Source organism: Gorilla gorilla, chromosome X (genome assembly GCF_029281585.2).
Source record: "Gorilla gorilla gorilla isolate KB3781 chromosome X, NHGRI_mGorGor1-v2.1_pri, whole genome shotgun sequence".
NCBI lineage: Eukaryota > Metazoa > Chordata > Mammalia > Primates > Hominidae > Gorilla > Gorilla gorilla.
Window position 1 is genome coordinate 131,149,333 of NC_073247.2, and position 13,363 is coordinate 131,162,695.

The following is a 13,363-nucleotide window of genomic DNA, read 5'->3' on the forward strand; positions in this document are numbered from 1 at the left end:
TATTTTATTTTTTATTTTTATTTTTATTTTGAGATGGAGTCTCGCTCTCACCCAGGCTGGAGTGCAGTGGCACGATGTGGGTTCACTGCAACCTCTGCCTCCCGGGTTCAAGTGATTCTCCTGCCTCAGCCTCCTGAGTAGCTAGGATTACAGGCCTGAATCACCGCACCTGGCTGATTTTTGTATTTTTAGTAGAGACGGGGTTTTACCATGTTGGCCAGGCTGATCTCAAACTCCTGACCGCAGGTGATCCACCTGCCTCGGCCTCCCAAAGTGCTGGGATTACAGGCGTGAGCCACCACGCCCGGCCCCATTCATACTTTTAATCTGAGAAGTCTCTTGTATACTTCTACAACTATAATCACTTTCATTTCTCCATTTCATTCTCACTGAATGCTTTTCACCCTCCAGCCAATGAATTACTAGTTATACCTTCTTGACATATTACTGCTCTCTTCTTCTGTATGGTATCTCTGAATCAAGTTTTCCAGATGCCAGCCAGAAGTTCCACCCTCCCAAGTCTAAACAATACCTATAAAATTGCATTTTCCTGAGTGTATTAAAATTTTACATTCCCGGCTGGTTGCTGCGGTTCACGCCTGTAATCCCAGCACTTTGGGAGGCCAAAGCAGGCAGATCACCTGAGGTCAGGAGTTTGAGAGCAGCCTGGCCAACATGGTAATAACCTGTCTCTACTAAAAATACAAAAATTAGCCAGGCGTGGTGGTGGCGTGCCTGTAATCCCAGCTACTCAGGAGGCTGAGGCTGGAGAACCGCTTGAACCTAGGAGGTGGAGGTTGCAGTGAGCGGAAATCGCGCCATTGCACTCCAGCCTGGGCGACAAGAGCAAAACTCTGTCTCAAAAAAAAAAAATTACATTCCCTTTATTACCCATATTCTGGGTGTTGGTACATAGATATCTGAGTCGTTAAAAGTGTCATTTCTGACTCTCTTCCTTGTTTTTCCTTGAGAATTACTAGGCATTGCCTTAGCTTTAGTTCCTCTTAATTAGACTTATATTTTACATAGCTCCCAGAAACACAATAATTACTAACACAGCACTATGTCTCAATGGAGGAATTAGTTTTGATTAACTGACCAGCCATATATCATTATCAACATCATCATCATCATCATCATCATAATATTCTTCTCGGCTGGGTGCAGTGGCTCATACCTGTAATCCCAGCAATTTGGAATGCCAAGGTGGGAGGATCACTTGAGCCTAGGAGTTTGAGGCTGCAGTGAGCTATGATCGTGCTGCTGCACTCCAGCCTGGGTGACAGAATGAGACTCTATTTTCTATTTTCCTGGATGCTTGCTCCTTGTTTCTTTTTCCTTCTTTTTTACAAAGTTTTTAAACTTTCAGGCTTTTTTAAATGTTGCAAAAATAGTACAAAAATGTCCTTATATCCTTTATTCAACTTCTCTAAATCTTACATAACCACCATAACCAAGAATAGTATTGGTAATCTACAGATATTCAAACCTCACCAATATAACCAATGTCCTTTTTCTGGTACAGGAGCCGGTTGACTGTCATATATTACATTCAGTTGTCAAGTACCTTTAGTCTCCTTTAATCCATGACAGTTCCTTAGTCTCTTTGTCTTTCATGACCTTAACAGTTTCGAGAATATCTGACTCCTTAAAATACACGCGGTGATAGGTGACTACGGGAGCTCCAGCTCACCGTGGATTTAGCAAAATACCAAGTGATGGCAAGAAGTTGCTTTTAAATGACCCATCTTGTATTTCATCGTCAATAAAATCACACTTAGTTACCCAAAGACTGAGAAGGGAAAAATTCTATGTAATTATTTGATCATCTTTTTTTGTGGAGAGAAAAAAAACTGACAAAACAATGAGCTCTGGAATAGAATACAGTAGAGGCATCATGCTCAAAGACAGTAGCAGATGTGGCCAGGGAAAGGTCACATGTAGAAAAGGGATACACAAGTGATGGCGAGGTGTATCGAGGAATAATTAACAGTTGAATAAAAATGCATTAATCAGAATGTCAAGAGTTCAAACTAGAAAGATTTTGAATTTTAAATGCATTATAAATAAAATCCACCTCTCTCCAAATAAAGCCCTCTGTAGAATTTTGCTTTAGCTCGTTTCTCTCACCAGAATAGAGAAGTGAGTATCGCCTTTGGAGGATATACTCTACCATTCTCTGAAACTGTTTTTTTGCATCCAGCTACCTCGCTATTATAATCAGCTGAGAAACACCATAGCCTTTCACTAACACAGGTCAAAGATTTCTCCCAGGATCAACAAAGCTAGATTCAAAATTGCTCCTTTGAACACCTGCAATTTGTGTGCATCAGTTTCGATCGCTGGGGTTCTTGAGGAGACTAACAAATTGCAAAGTGTACTTTCAGAGGAAGGGCCTAACCATCCTGGGGGGTCCTAGAATTGGGTCCTTTCACAGGCAGATCTGGAGAAGATGGGAGAGGGCAGGAAAGGAAAGTGAAGGATATGAACACTATGTGTTCAGTGTGCAAAGGCCTGCTGGCATTTTGCCTTTGGGAATTCTGAAGTCTGGGCACATAAGGTTCAGCTGCAGTTGCAGTTTTCAACAGTCGTCCTTATTTTTATAAACATTGTTATGATTATTCAGACACGGAATTTGTGATTACACTATTTGCTCCTGTTCTGAACTTGAGGGAGTCCACTTAAGCTAACAAGTAGGTTTTTGAGGATATGTGTGGCAAATGCTTACCCAGTGAAGGGATTAAGGGGCTCAGTAAGCACTTGTCCATTGGCACAATGGCTGCCAATCTAATTCTATTGATTCCTCTAAATGTTTCTGGAGTTCAGAAATCTATTCGATCCAAGGGCACTTTACCTGGGGTCCTGGGAGCCAAATGTCAACGTAGTTCTTAACCTTCCTGAGCCTCTTAACCTTCTGGGTACAACCTCTATATTTGTCTTCTGGCTAAAATCATTTCCCCACCCCCAGCCCAGTCCTTTGGACTCTCCCAGGCCAATTCCCGGCAAGATCTTTGTCGAACTGTATTTGCAAACCAGGGTCTGGGGCACGGTGGCAGTTCCTTCGTCTGCTGTTCCCTTAATTTCGTCTGGTTTCACTGGCTCCAGGACAGTGTACAGTCTAGGGTGGGAAGAGTGAGGCACTCGCCTTGGTGAAAAACAACTCAGTAATTAAGACAAATGATTTTTCATGTACTATTTTAAAAAAATCAGAAGCAATGCAAAAATCCATGATGAACAAATGATCAACATTTGAAATACAGACAGGATCCCAACCTGCACTTGCATGACCTTGTCTCGCTTGCCTCACCCTAAACCCAGCCTTGACACTCCAATTAAACTTTATTTACAAAACAAGGGGGCCGGCCAGTAGGATGTAGTTTGCCCATACGACTTTTTTAAAGTATCGCATTGACTACTGTTTATCTCGATGACTGAAGGGTTCTTTTGGCATCCCTGTAACAAATGCGTCTCACCCTAGTCCTGGTCCTGCTCCAAGGGTTTTTGTCCAGGCACATCGTGACCTCACCCTTCCTCCCCTCTCCGAGGCCTCTCTCAGGGTCCAGCGTTCAAGTCCCGGGTGTTCTCTGGACCCGCCCCTTCCTCCCGCCGGGTCAGGTGCCGAGGGCGAGCACGGGCGGCGCGGAGAGCTGTCCCGGCCAGCCCTCCACGACTCCTCCTCCTGCGCGCTGGGCCACTCAGCGGCTCTGCCGCCCAGCGCGCCGGGGCCCAGACCCCGCCCCGGCCCCGCCTCCGACGCCTGCCGCTCCAGCGCCGGCTCCCCCTATATAAATCGGCCATTTGCTTCGCTCCGCCCCGCAGCGCCGGAGTCAAAGCCGGTTCCCGGCCGAGTCCCGTCCTGCAGCAGCCTGCCTCCTCTTTCCTTTCAACATGACAGATGCCGCTGTGTCCTTCGCCAAGGACTTCCTGGCAGGTGGAGTGGCCGCAGCCATCTCCAAGACGGCGGTAGCGCCCATCGAGCGGGTCAAGCTGCTGCTGCAGGTACGTCCTGGGATCCAGGAGCCCAACCAGGAAGTGGGGGGAAGGGTCGCACAGAAGGCGGGCGCCCGAGGGGTGGCGGGGAGCGAACTCTAAAGACATGGCCAGGGAAGCGACTAGGAGAGGCCAGAGCGGGGCGCAGAGGCAGAACAGAAGTCAAACTGGTGGGAGGCGCCTTTAGTGACCTGAAGTAGTGAGTCTAGGAAGGGGCCGGGGGCAGAGGGCAGGACCAGGCTCTCGCCATCCCCGAAGCGGCGGACTCGGATGGAGCAGTTCCTGAGTGACGGCCTCCCCGGGCCTGGGCGTCAAGGGCGAAGGCCGAAAGCCGGCGTTAGAAAGAGGAACACCAGTTCTTACCGAAGACCTCAAGGTCGCGGCAAGGAGATAACTGCCCGGGGGAGGCCATGCACCCGGGTCCAGCGGCCTCCCAGCCCGCGGACGCGCTCAAACCTCGCCGGGCCGGAAGCCGGCGCCGGGAAGCGCGTGTGCCTTTTACGTCCGCCCCCGCGCAGCCGCGGCCGCTGCCGCCGCGTCTCCGCCTGCCTCCTTGCGCCGCGCGCTCTCCAGTGCCGGCTCTAGAGGGCGCTCCTGGGCTAGCGTGTAGGGCTGGCGGCGGCGGCGCTCGGGTCACCTCTGGGAGCGGAGTGGGGGCGGAGCGAGACGGAAGCAGCTCAGGAGACTTGAGGCGTAGGCTGCGGTCCCCAAGGTGACCGCGCCCTATGTGGGACTCGCCCTAATGCCTCTGAACCTGGGTTTGAGGTAATGACCTTTCTCGTAGGTCTGAAGGTCACGGGTCCGCTGGAGGATGCCCCCTCTCCACTCAGAGGGGTGGAGGCTTAATGCTACTGGTGCAGATCACCTCTTCCCCTGTGACAGCCTCAGAGGGTTGGGAGGGTCCAGCCAGTATGATATACAAAGACTAGATTTGAGAGAGGGGAGCCAACCTTAAAGGGCATTGATCGAGATGGCATAAGCTCTTCTCTTTCCCTTCCCCATGGTTATAACTGTCTCTGTTGGCTTCCTTCCTGTCTGTTAGGTGCAGCATGCCAGCAAGCAGATCACTGCAGATAAGCAATACAAAGGCATTATAGACTGCGTGGTCCGTATTCCCAAGGAGCAGGGAGTTCTGTCCTTCTGGCGCGGTAACCTGGCCAATGTCATCAGATACTTCCCCACCCAGGCTCTTAACTTCGCCTTCAAAGATAAATACAAGCAGATCTTCCTGGGTGGTGTGGACAAGAGAACCCAGTTTTGGCGCTACTTTGCAGGGAATCTGGCATCGGGTGGTGCCGCAGGGGCCACATCCCTGTGTTTTGTGTACCCTCTTGATTTTGCCCGTACCCGTCTAGCAGCTGATGTGGGTAAAGCTGGAGCTGAAAGGGAATTCCGAGGCCTCGGTGACTGCCTGGTTAAGATCTACAAATCTGATGGGATTAAGGGCCTGTACCAAGGCTTTAACGTGTCTGTGCAGGGTATTATCATCTACCGAGCTGCCTACTTCGGTATCTATGACACTGCAAAGGGTAAGTTTGCTGTGGGCTTTAACGTTGTGTTCTTAGGAGACAATTTAAAAGAGCATTGTACCAACCTAACAGTCCAAGAGCTAGAGAATTGTTTTTTTAATTGCTAAAGGAAGCCAAGATCATCCAATGCAACCCTTGTGTACAGATGACGTGTTTAGGGGATGTAGGGAAAGGAAGTCAGTAAAACTCTGCTTTTTGGTAAAAGCATCTCTTTCCTATTCCCAGGAATGCTTCCGGATCCCAAGAACACTCACATCGTCATCAGCTGGATGATCGCACAGACTGTCACTGCTGTTGCTGGGTTGACTTCCTATCCATTTGACACCGTTCGCCGCCGCATGATGATGCAGTCAGGGCGCAAAGGAAGTAGGTTCCACTTGAGCAGAAGATAAAGTTGTAGTCGTGGGGCAATCTGCTGCCACAAACTGGTGATACATACCTTTAAAAATGGCTGTCTGTCCAAGTCAAGGGATGGGGTTGATAGCATCTGTGTCTGTTCCACAACTGCCTTTGAGCTGGCCCTTCAGATGCCTATGAATGAGGGTGCTTAAATGGTGTTAGAGGTTAAGACCAATGGGTAGTCTGTATTCCTGTGGTCATAGCATAAATATTTCAGTGTTGCCCATGCTAATGTGTGAATGTTGGATTTAAAGCTGACGTTCTTAGAGGTGGGGCTCTGCTTTATTTAGCCTAGTGAATCTTAGGATTTTTCATCGGCCTTCAGTCACCAACTCCATGTCTTTATTCTTTGCAGCTGACATCATGTACACAGGCACACTTGACTGCTGGAGGAAGATTGCTCGTGATGAAGGAGGCAAAGCTTTTTTCAAGGGTGCATGGTCCAATGTTCTCAGAGGCATGGGTGGTGCTTTTGTGCTTGTCTTGTATGATGAAATCAAGAAGTACACATAAGTTATTTCCTAGGATTTTTCCCCCTGTGAACAGGCATGTTGTATTATATAACATATCTTGAGCATTCTTGACAGACTCCTGGCTGTCAGTTTCTCAGTGGCAACTATTTACTGGTTGAAAATGGGAAGCAATAATATTCATCTGACCAGTTTTCTCTTAAAGCCATTTCCATGATGATGATGATGGGACTCAATTGTATTTTTTATTTCAGTCACTCCTGATAAATAACAAATTTGGAGAAATAAAAATATCTAAAATAAATTTTGTCTGCAGTATATTTTCATATAAAAATACATATTTGAGTGCTACATTCAAATAAATACTACCTTTTTAGTGAATGCTTCATTTTTAATAAATGCTACAGTATCTCCGGAGATGAAGAACTGTCTTTTTAAAACCAATTGTCAGCAGTCCACTTAACAAAGAATAACTTGGTTGTGCCACCCACAAACATTTCCAACACATTAGCAAAGGAATTCAGGCCCAGTGCATCCAAAAAACATTGTTCCATTGCCTATGGATGATCATAGCTGAATGAGCTTTCTCCAAGAAATACTATGAACCCACCTTTTCTAGTTCTGTGGTTATTAATCATGAGCCATGAGCTGAATTATCCACTTTAAAATGGTTAACGTTTGTTGCATGAATATCACCTCATTTAAACTTTTAGAATCAATACCAATTTCATCCAGTTGCCTTCATTTTCACCTGGCTCAAGCCATTTTTTTTTTTTTTTTTTTTTTGAGACAGAGTCTTGCTCTGTTGCCAGGCTGGAGTGCAATGGTGCAATCTTGGCTCACTGCAGCCTCCGCCTCCTGGGTTCAAGCGATTCTCCTGCCTCAGCCTCCCAAGTAGCTGGGACTACAGGTGCGTACCACCAAGCCTGGCTAATTTTTGTGTTTTTAGTAGAGACAGTTTCACCATGTTGGCCAGGATGGTCTAGATTTCTTGACCTCATGATCCACCCACCTCGGCCTCCCAAAGTGCTAGGATTACAGGCGTGAGCCACTGTGCCTGGCCAGCTCGAGCAATTTTTTTAAATTTATTTATTATCTATCTTTTGAGATGGAGTTTCTCTTTTTTTTTTTTTTTTTTTTTGAGACAGAGTCTTGCTCTGTTGCCCAGGCTGGAGTGCAGTGGCACGATCTCGGCTCACTGCAACCTCCGCCTCCCAGGTTCACGCCATTCTCCTGCCTCAGCCTCCCGAGTAGCTGGGACTACGGGTGCCCGCCACCACGCCCGACTAATATTTTTTGTATTTTTAGTAGAGACGGGGTTTCACCGTGTTAGCCAGGATGGTCTTGATCTCCTGACATTGTGATCTGCCCGCCTTGGCCTCCCAAAGTGGGATTACAGGCGTGAGCCACCGTGCCTGGCTGAGATGGAGTTTCTCTCTTTCGCCCAGGCTGGAGTGCAATGACACAATCTTGGCTCACTGCAACCTCCCCCTTCCAGTTTCAAGTGGTTCTGCCTCAGCCTTTTGAGTAACTGTGATTACAGGTGCCTCTCACCATGCCGGGCTAATTTTTGTATTTTTAGTAGAGACGGGGTTTCACCATATTGGCCAGGCTGGTCTCGAACTCCTAACCTCATGATCTGCCCGTTTTGCCCTCCCAAAGTACTGAGATTACAGATGTGAGTCACCACGCCCGGCCTCAAGCCATTTTTAATTCCATTCAGAGTAGAGGATTAGAGCTGGCACAGTTACATAGTGCTGAGATTGCAGTGCTGTTAAAGATTATGAAGAGGGCCAGACATTGGCCACGACCTCAAAACTAACCTTACAAAGAGGAAATAGCATCTGCCTTTTGCTTCATGCTAATAAGCCCAGTCAATGGAGGGCATTTATGTTTATTTTCAATAAACCCTTATTTGGAATCCATGTGACAGTGTTTGGACTTTCTGTATCTCTTGATTAGGGCTCAAATCCAGTGGATTTTGCCATGAGATTTGTACTAAGAATGCAGCATTATGTCTGTCAAGCCACAACTTTAAAAATGATAGAACGGGTGCTCCATGTGTACATGTAAAGCTTATTCTTGAGGAATATCCCACACACTGGCATGTATAAGAGCTATTCACAGAGAGGTCTGCATGGCATGGATGAATGCCCAAAGATCCCAGAGTTTGTGTTTGTCCTCTGGCCAGGCACCTGAATCGTAGTATAGCTTAGTTATTAAGAATTCTGTTCTGGTATCAAAGAGGCCTGGGCTGAAGTTCTGGACTCTGATGCTCAGTTGTGTTAGGCCAAGTTACTTAATTTTTCTAAACCTTGGTTTTCCTTATCTGTAAAATGAGGCTATTAATAATGCCTGCCTCAGAGGGTTGTTGCAAAGATTAAATAATTTATGCCAAGCATCTACCATAGAACATAATAAGCATTACATAAATGGTGACTGACAATTCTTAGGAGGCAGATTTCAGGGGCTCTAGAATCAATCAGACATACCTGGATTTTAATCCTGGCTCTGCTGATTACTGTGTGACTTTGGGCAAGTCACTTAATCCCCGGGAGCCTCAGTTTCCTGGTCTGTGAAGTGGGGATATAATAGCGCTTATATATTTCTTTCCTTCTTTTTTTTTTTTTGACACGGAGTCTCACTCTGTCGCCCATTCAGAGTAGAGGATTAGAGCTGGTACAGTTACACAGTGCTGAGATTGCAGTGCTGTTAAAGATTATGAAATCTTTAACAGCTGGAATGCAGTGGTGCGAGCTCGGCTCACTGCAACCTCCGCCTCCCAGGTTCAAGCAATTCTCCTGCCTCAGCCTCCCAAGTAGCTGGGATTACAGGCATGCACCACCATACCTGGTTAATTTTTGTATTTTTAGTAGAGATGGGTTTTCGTCATGTTAGCCAGGCTGGTCTCAAACTCCTGACCTCAGGTGATCTGCCTGCCTTGGCCTCCCAAAGTGCTGGGATTACAGGCGTGAGCCACCTCTCCTGGCCTGCTCATATATTTCTTAGGGGTGTTGTGAGTGAGGGTTAAGCATAAGAAAGCATGTAGAGCCAGAAGTATGGTGCCTGGCATTTAGCAAGCACTCCGATGTGAACTTTCTCATAATACGGCACCCAGGTTTGTTGAGTGAAGATTTGCCCAAGTACAGCACTGCTTAAGAATGAATTCAAGCTCACCTTTCTTTTTCTGCAACAGACTAGACACACTATATTGTGTAGCATTTATACAAAATAAACTTCAGGTTAGTTCTTTTTTCATTTGTAGATTTTGTTCTTGAAAGGGGATAAGAGGCTCTCCAGTAAGGGCTGCATACACGATGCAAGAGGACCCAAGCCCCCTTTATGGTTATTACAATAGATGTGAACTCACTGAGCTGGCAGCTATTAAAATAAACCTAGGACCAGGCATTAATGATCAGAAAGCAAGAAGTGGTGCCTCCTGCAATTGGGTAGCTGACATAGATGAGGTGGGGGTTTTTTTTGTTGTTGTTCTTTCTATTCTTGTTCAATGATTTTTGAAATTTAATTTAAAGACAAAGTGGTTTTAATCTCTCCAAGCTGTGCAGGATAGTGCTATAGAATTCATTATGTCCATTATGCTCATGCGAACGTTGATGGTACACAATCTTAGCAACACCCTAATTTATGCCGTTGTTTTGTTACTATTCAATGCATAACAGGATCCGTGAAGCCTGATTCCAGGTGAGAGAGCCAGAACACAGGTCAGCTTGTGCACAGCCGTGCTTCCTATTCCAAGGGCCCTCTGCACTCAGTGACTGGAAGCAGCGCGCTACGGGCGCTCCGGACCGCCGGAGAAAGAAACGAGGGGTGTCTTCCCAGAGGGGCAGTTTTCGTGAATGGTAAGTCATTTAAACCGTCATTTTTTTGTATCAAAAGAGATGCAGAGATGCTAGAGAGTCTATTAATTTGAAGGCATTTTAAAAACATAAACTGCAAAGAGAGTTTTGGTATACAAGGGCCATTTCTGGCACTGCCCCCAGACTCCAATTCAGTCTCCTCTACCATTACAGATACTTTGGGAGAAAAAATTTTTAAAGTACTGCTGTACTGTATCATAGATTTTCAAGCATCCGTGTTACTGGGGTAAATTCTATTTCTCCTTTGAAGTTTGTGAACGTAGTATTTCTAATTTGCTTTTGAGGTTTTTAATAGTTAACATCTGTACATGGTAATAAAAGCCAAATAGTAAAGAAAATATGTAAAACGAAAAGTAAACATCTTCCTGTCCTGCGTTTCTCATCACTAGCCCCCTCCTCAAAAGTCACCGTTATTAGCAATTTCTTGGCTATCCATTCCCCCAAAATTAATGCATATTGCTGTAACGGCTGATGATTTGTTTTATCGGAATCGTATTCTGACCACCTGGATTCAAAATGGCATGATTCTTTTAGAACCAAGTCATACTGTGGAGTACCAGGACTAACAGAAGCTGTCGGAGGCAGGAGGGCAGGGAAAGGGTAGCTTCCGGACTCTGAGCAAGGATTTCTAAGTGTGGCCGTTTATTAAAATCCTAACCTGGGATTTTTTTTTGGGGGGGGGGGTTGGGGGGTTAGTTTTGGTTGCTGAGTGACCTGGAGACAAGTCACTTCTAACATCAGGGTCTTAGTTTCTTATCCTTGAATGGAGAAATTTGGGGAAGAGACAAACTCTAAAGTCCCTTCTAGTTTAGACGTCCTCCAGCTCCATCATTTTTGCAGAAAGCAGAACCAGTGAAAGGACCAGGATTAGGTGATTTAATCCTTTCAGAGAACATTTTAAAATATCTAACACAATCGTAAATGAATAGTCTCTGACTCAGAGCAGTCATTTACAGACTGTGTGGGTGGTTTGGCATTGGCAAGTAAAATTACGAATGTAAAGATTTACATTAATTTCAGGACCAAGAAGCTGAGCAACAAATTACAGCTCGGTGTTTGGGTCAGAGGTGCTCTGATTTACCTCAAAATAATTAACATCTGTCTTCTCAAAGCCTCATCTTATTATGTGTAATGTGCACTTCCGTATGCAGGTTGAGATTTATTTGAACAACAAATATTAGGCGCTGCAATTTCGGACACAAAAATGCCTTGTGTTCCACTCCAAATGTTTGGAGGAGCTTTCCTATCATTTCAGCCATTATTTGCTTTATGTGCAGGTGAACAAGGTCAGATGCATGGTGCTCTTCTTAGCCAAAGGCTTAAGAGAGCCTTTGGTATCCCGGCAACAAATATAAACAGTATTCAAGCGACAGATTGGGCAGTTGCTTTCACTAGACCCTCAGCAGAGACAAAACTGAGTTAAATTAAAGGAGTCTATTAATCCTTGGCTTTTCCGTGACTATCAGGGAAGGGGACAGAGAAAGGAGGGGGTTATTTTTATGGCAAGCATCCATCCTGGGATTTCATTTCCTTGGGCAACTTTCGTAACATGGGGAGGCAATTTAGCACTGTTGAGATTTTAGAGAACATGCCAAATCTGATCACATGACATGTTACACTGTCTCCAATGTTTTCAGTCCCAGAATAGAGATGGTTATGGTTGCAAGGACATAACCAGAATAAAGCATCAGTTAAATAGCTGTTGACTGGTAACTTCCGAGGGCCTCGTGTTTGGGAATGAAAAGGAAAACTCTTCTGTCTAAATGAACTCCAATACCCAGTTTGGCAAGAAGCAGAGATATCTTATGGGCAGAGGCAAAGGCAGATGTACAGTGGAGCTAGGGGTGCTTCCCCTTTGGAGCCACCCCTTGCATGGGCCCCTCCCAAGCCCTAACCATATATTCATTTGGTCATATGGTTTGGCAACATTTTCAAAAGACATATTTTGTGTTTTTAAAAAGAGGGAGCCAAATCATATAAGCTGACACTTCCACAAAACTCAGATCCATTCCTGCCCGTGGAACTAGAGTAGATAAAGGAATTTGGAGGCAGCCCTGTACATCAGGGAGAGGTCTGGGGCTTCCTCACCACCTGACCTTCCTCGGAGCACACCGCTCAGGACTCACTCATGAGAAGCTTTGAGGCTAGAGGTCTCATTTTCAAATACCAAACTTTCTTACTTGACAACATTTCAACTTTTACTTAACTGTTTTGTGCCTTAGTTTCCCCATGTGGAATATGGGGATAACTTTAGTACCTACCTCATAGGAATAGTGTGAAGATTAAAGGAGTTAATATATGTAAAGTGCTTAGAACAATGCTGGGCACCTGCTTTACACAATTTTGCTCTTATTATGACTGTTATTGCTTTGTTTTTGTTTTTGAGATAAAGTCTTGCTCTGTCACCCAGGCTGGAGTTCAGTGGTGCGAACTTGGCTCACTGCAACCTCCACCCCCTGGGTTCAAGCGATTCTCCTGCCTTAGTCTCCCGAGTAGCTGGGACAACAGGTGCAAGCCACCACACCTGGCTAATTTTTGTATTTTTAGTAGAGATGGGGTTTCACCATGTTGGCCAGGTTGGTCTCGAACTCCTGGCCTCAAGTGATCCAACCGCCTCGGCCTCCCAAAGTGCTGGGATTACAGGCAGGAGCCACTGCATCTGGCCCGACTGTTATTGTTTTATTGAAATGCTTTAAATTATTTTCACTTCATTCATGGGAGAATGGTTTAGTGGATTTATCCTTTTCCTGCAGATTTTCTAAAACAGTCTCAAGAAAATGCTATATATACTATAGAAAGTGGATCACACACACACACAGAGAGAGAGAGAGAGAAGGTTGTAAAGAAAGAAAAGGACATTTTTGGAATGGACTGAATGAATAGAAACATGTGCTTATGGTGATAATCCTGAGCTCTAACTCAGAGCACTTATTTTACAATGCTGATTATGAAAGAGACCAAAGGTCAAAGATAAATCCGTCCTGCCTCACAACCAGACTGCACTGCTCACCTGACCCAGGGGCCACTGTGTGGTCACCAGGATTCTTCTCACAGCTTCCTTTGCTCTCGTAGTATTTCAAGGAACCCATGAGGTCCC

At 45.6% G+C, this 13,363-nt stretch overlaps 1 protein-coding gene across 1 annotated transcript; it reads left to right on the top strand.

Annotated features, from left to right (window-relative positions):
* The first annotated feature begins 3,617 nt into the window (after nucleotides 1-3,617).
* Nucleotides 3,618-6,692, top strand: SLC25A5 (solute carrier family 25 member 5). The gene is made up of 4 exons (XM_004064773.4): nucleotides 3,618-3,999; nucleotides 5,033-5,519; nucleotides 5,745-5,885; nucleotides 6,274-6,692. Exons 1-4 carry the CDS (start codon nucleotides 3,889-3,891, stop codon nucleotides 6,429-6,431), a joined length of 897 nt encoding a protein of 298 aa, XP_004064821.1. The 5' UTR covers nucleotides 3,618-3,888; the 3' UTR covers nucleotides 6,432-6,692.
* Nucleotides 6,693-13,363: the final 6,671 nt, after the last annotated feature.

What these genes read in the sequence shown, in the direction of transcription:
- SLC25A5 (XM_004064773.4), top strand. Translation starts at nt 3,889, where the DNA reads ATGACAGATGCCGCTGTGTCCTTCGCCAAGGACTTCCTGGCAGGTGGA. An exon ending in TATCTATGACACTGCAAAGG is followed by an intron (nt 5,520 to 5,744) that starts GTAAGTTTGCTG and finishes TCCTATTCCCAG; the next exon opens with GAATGCTTCCGGATCCCAAG. An exon ending in GCAGTCAGGGCGCAAAGGAA is followed by an intron (nt 5,886 to 6,273) that starts GTAGGTTCCACT and finishes TATTCTTTGCAG; the next exon opens with CTGACATCATGTACACAGGC.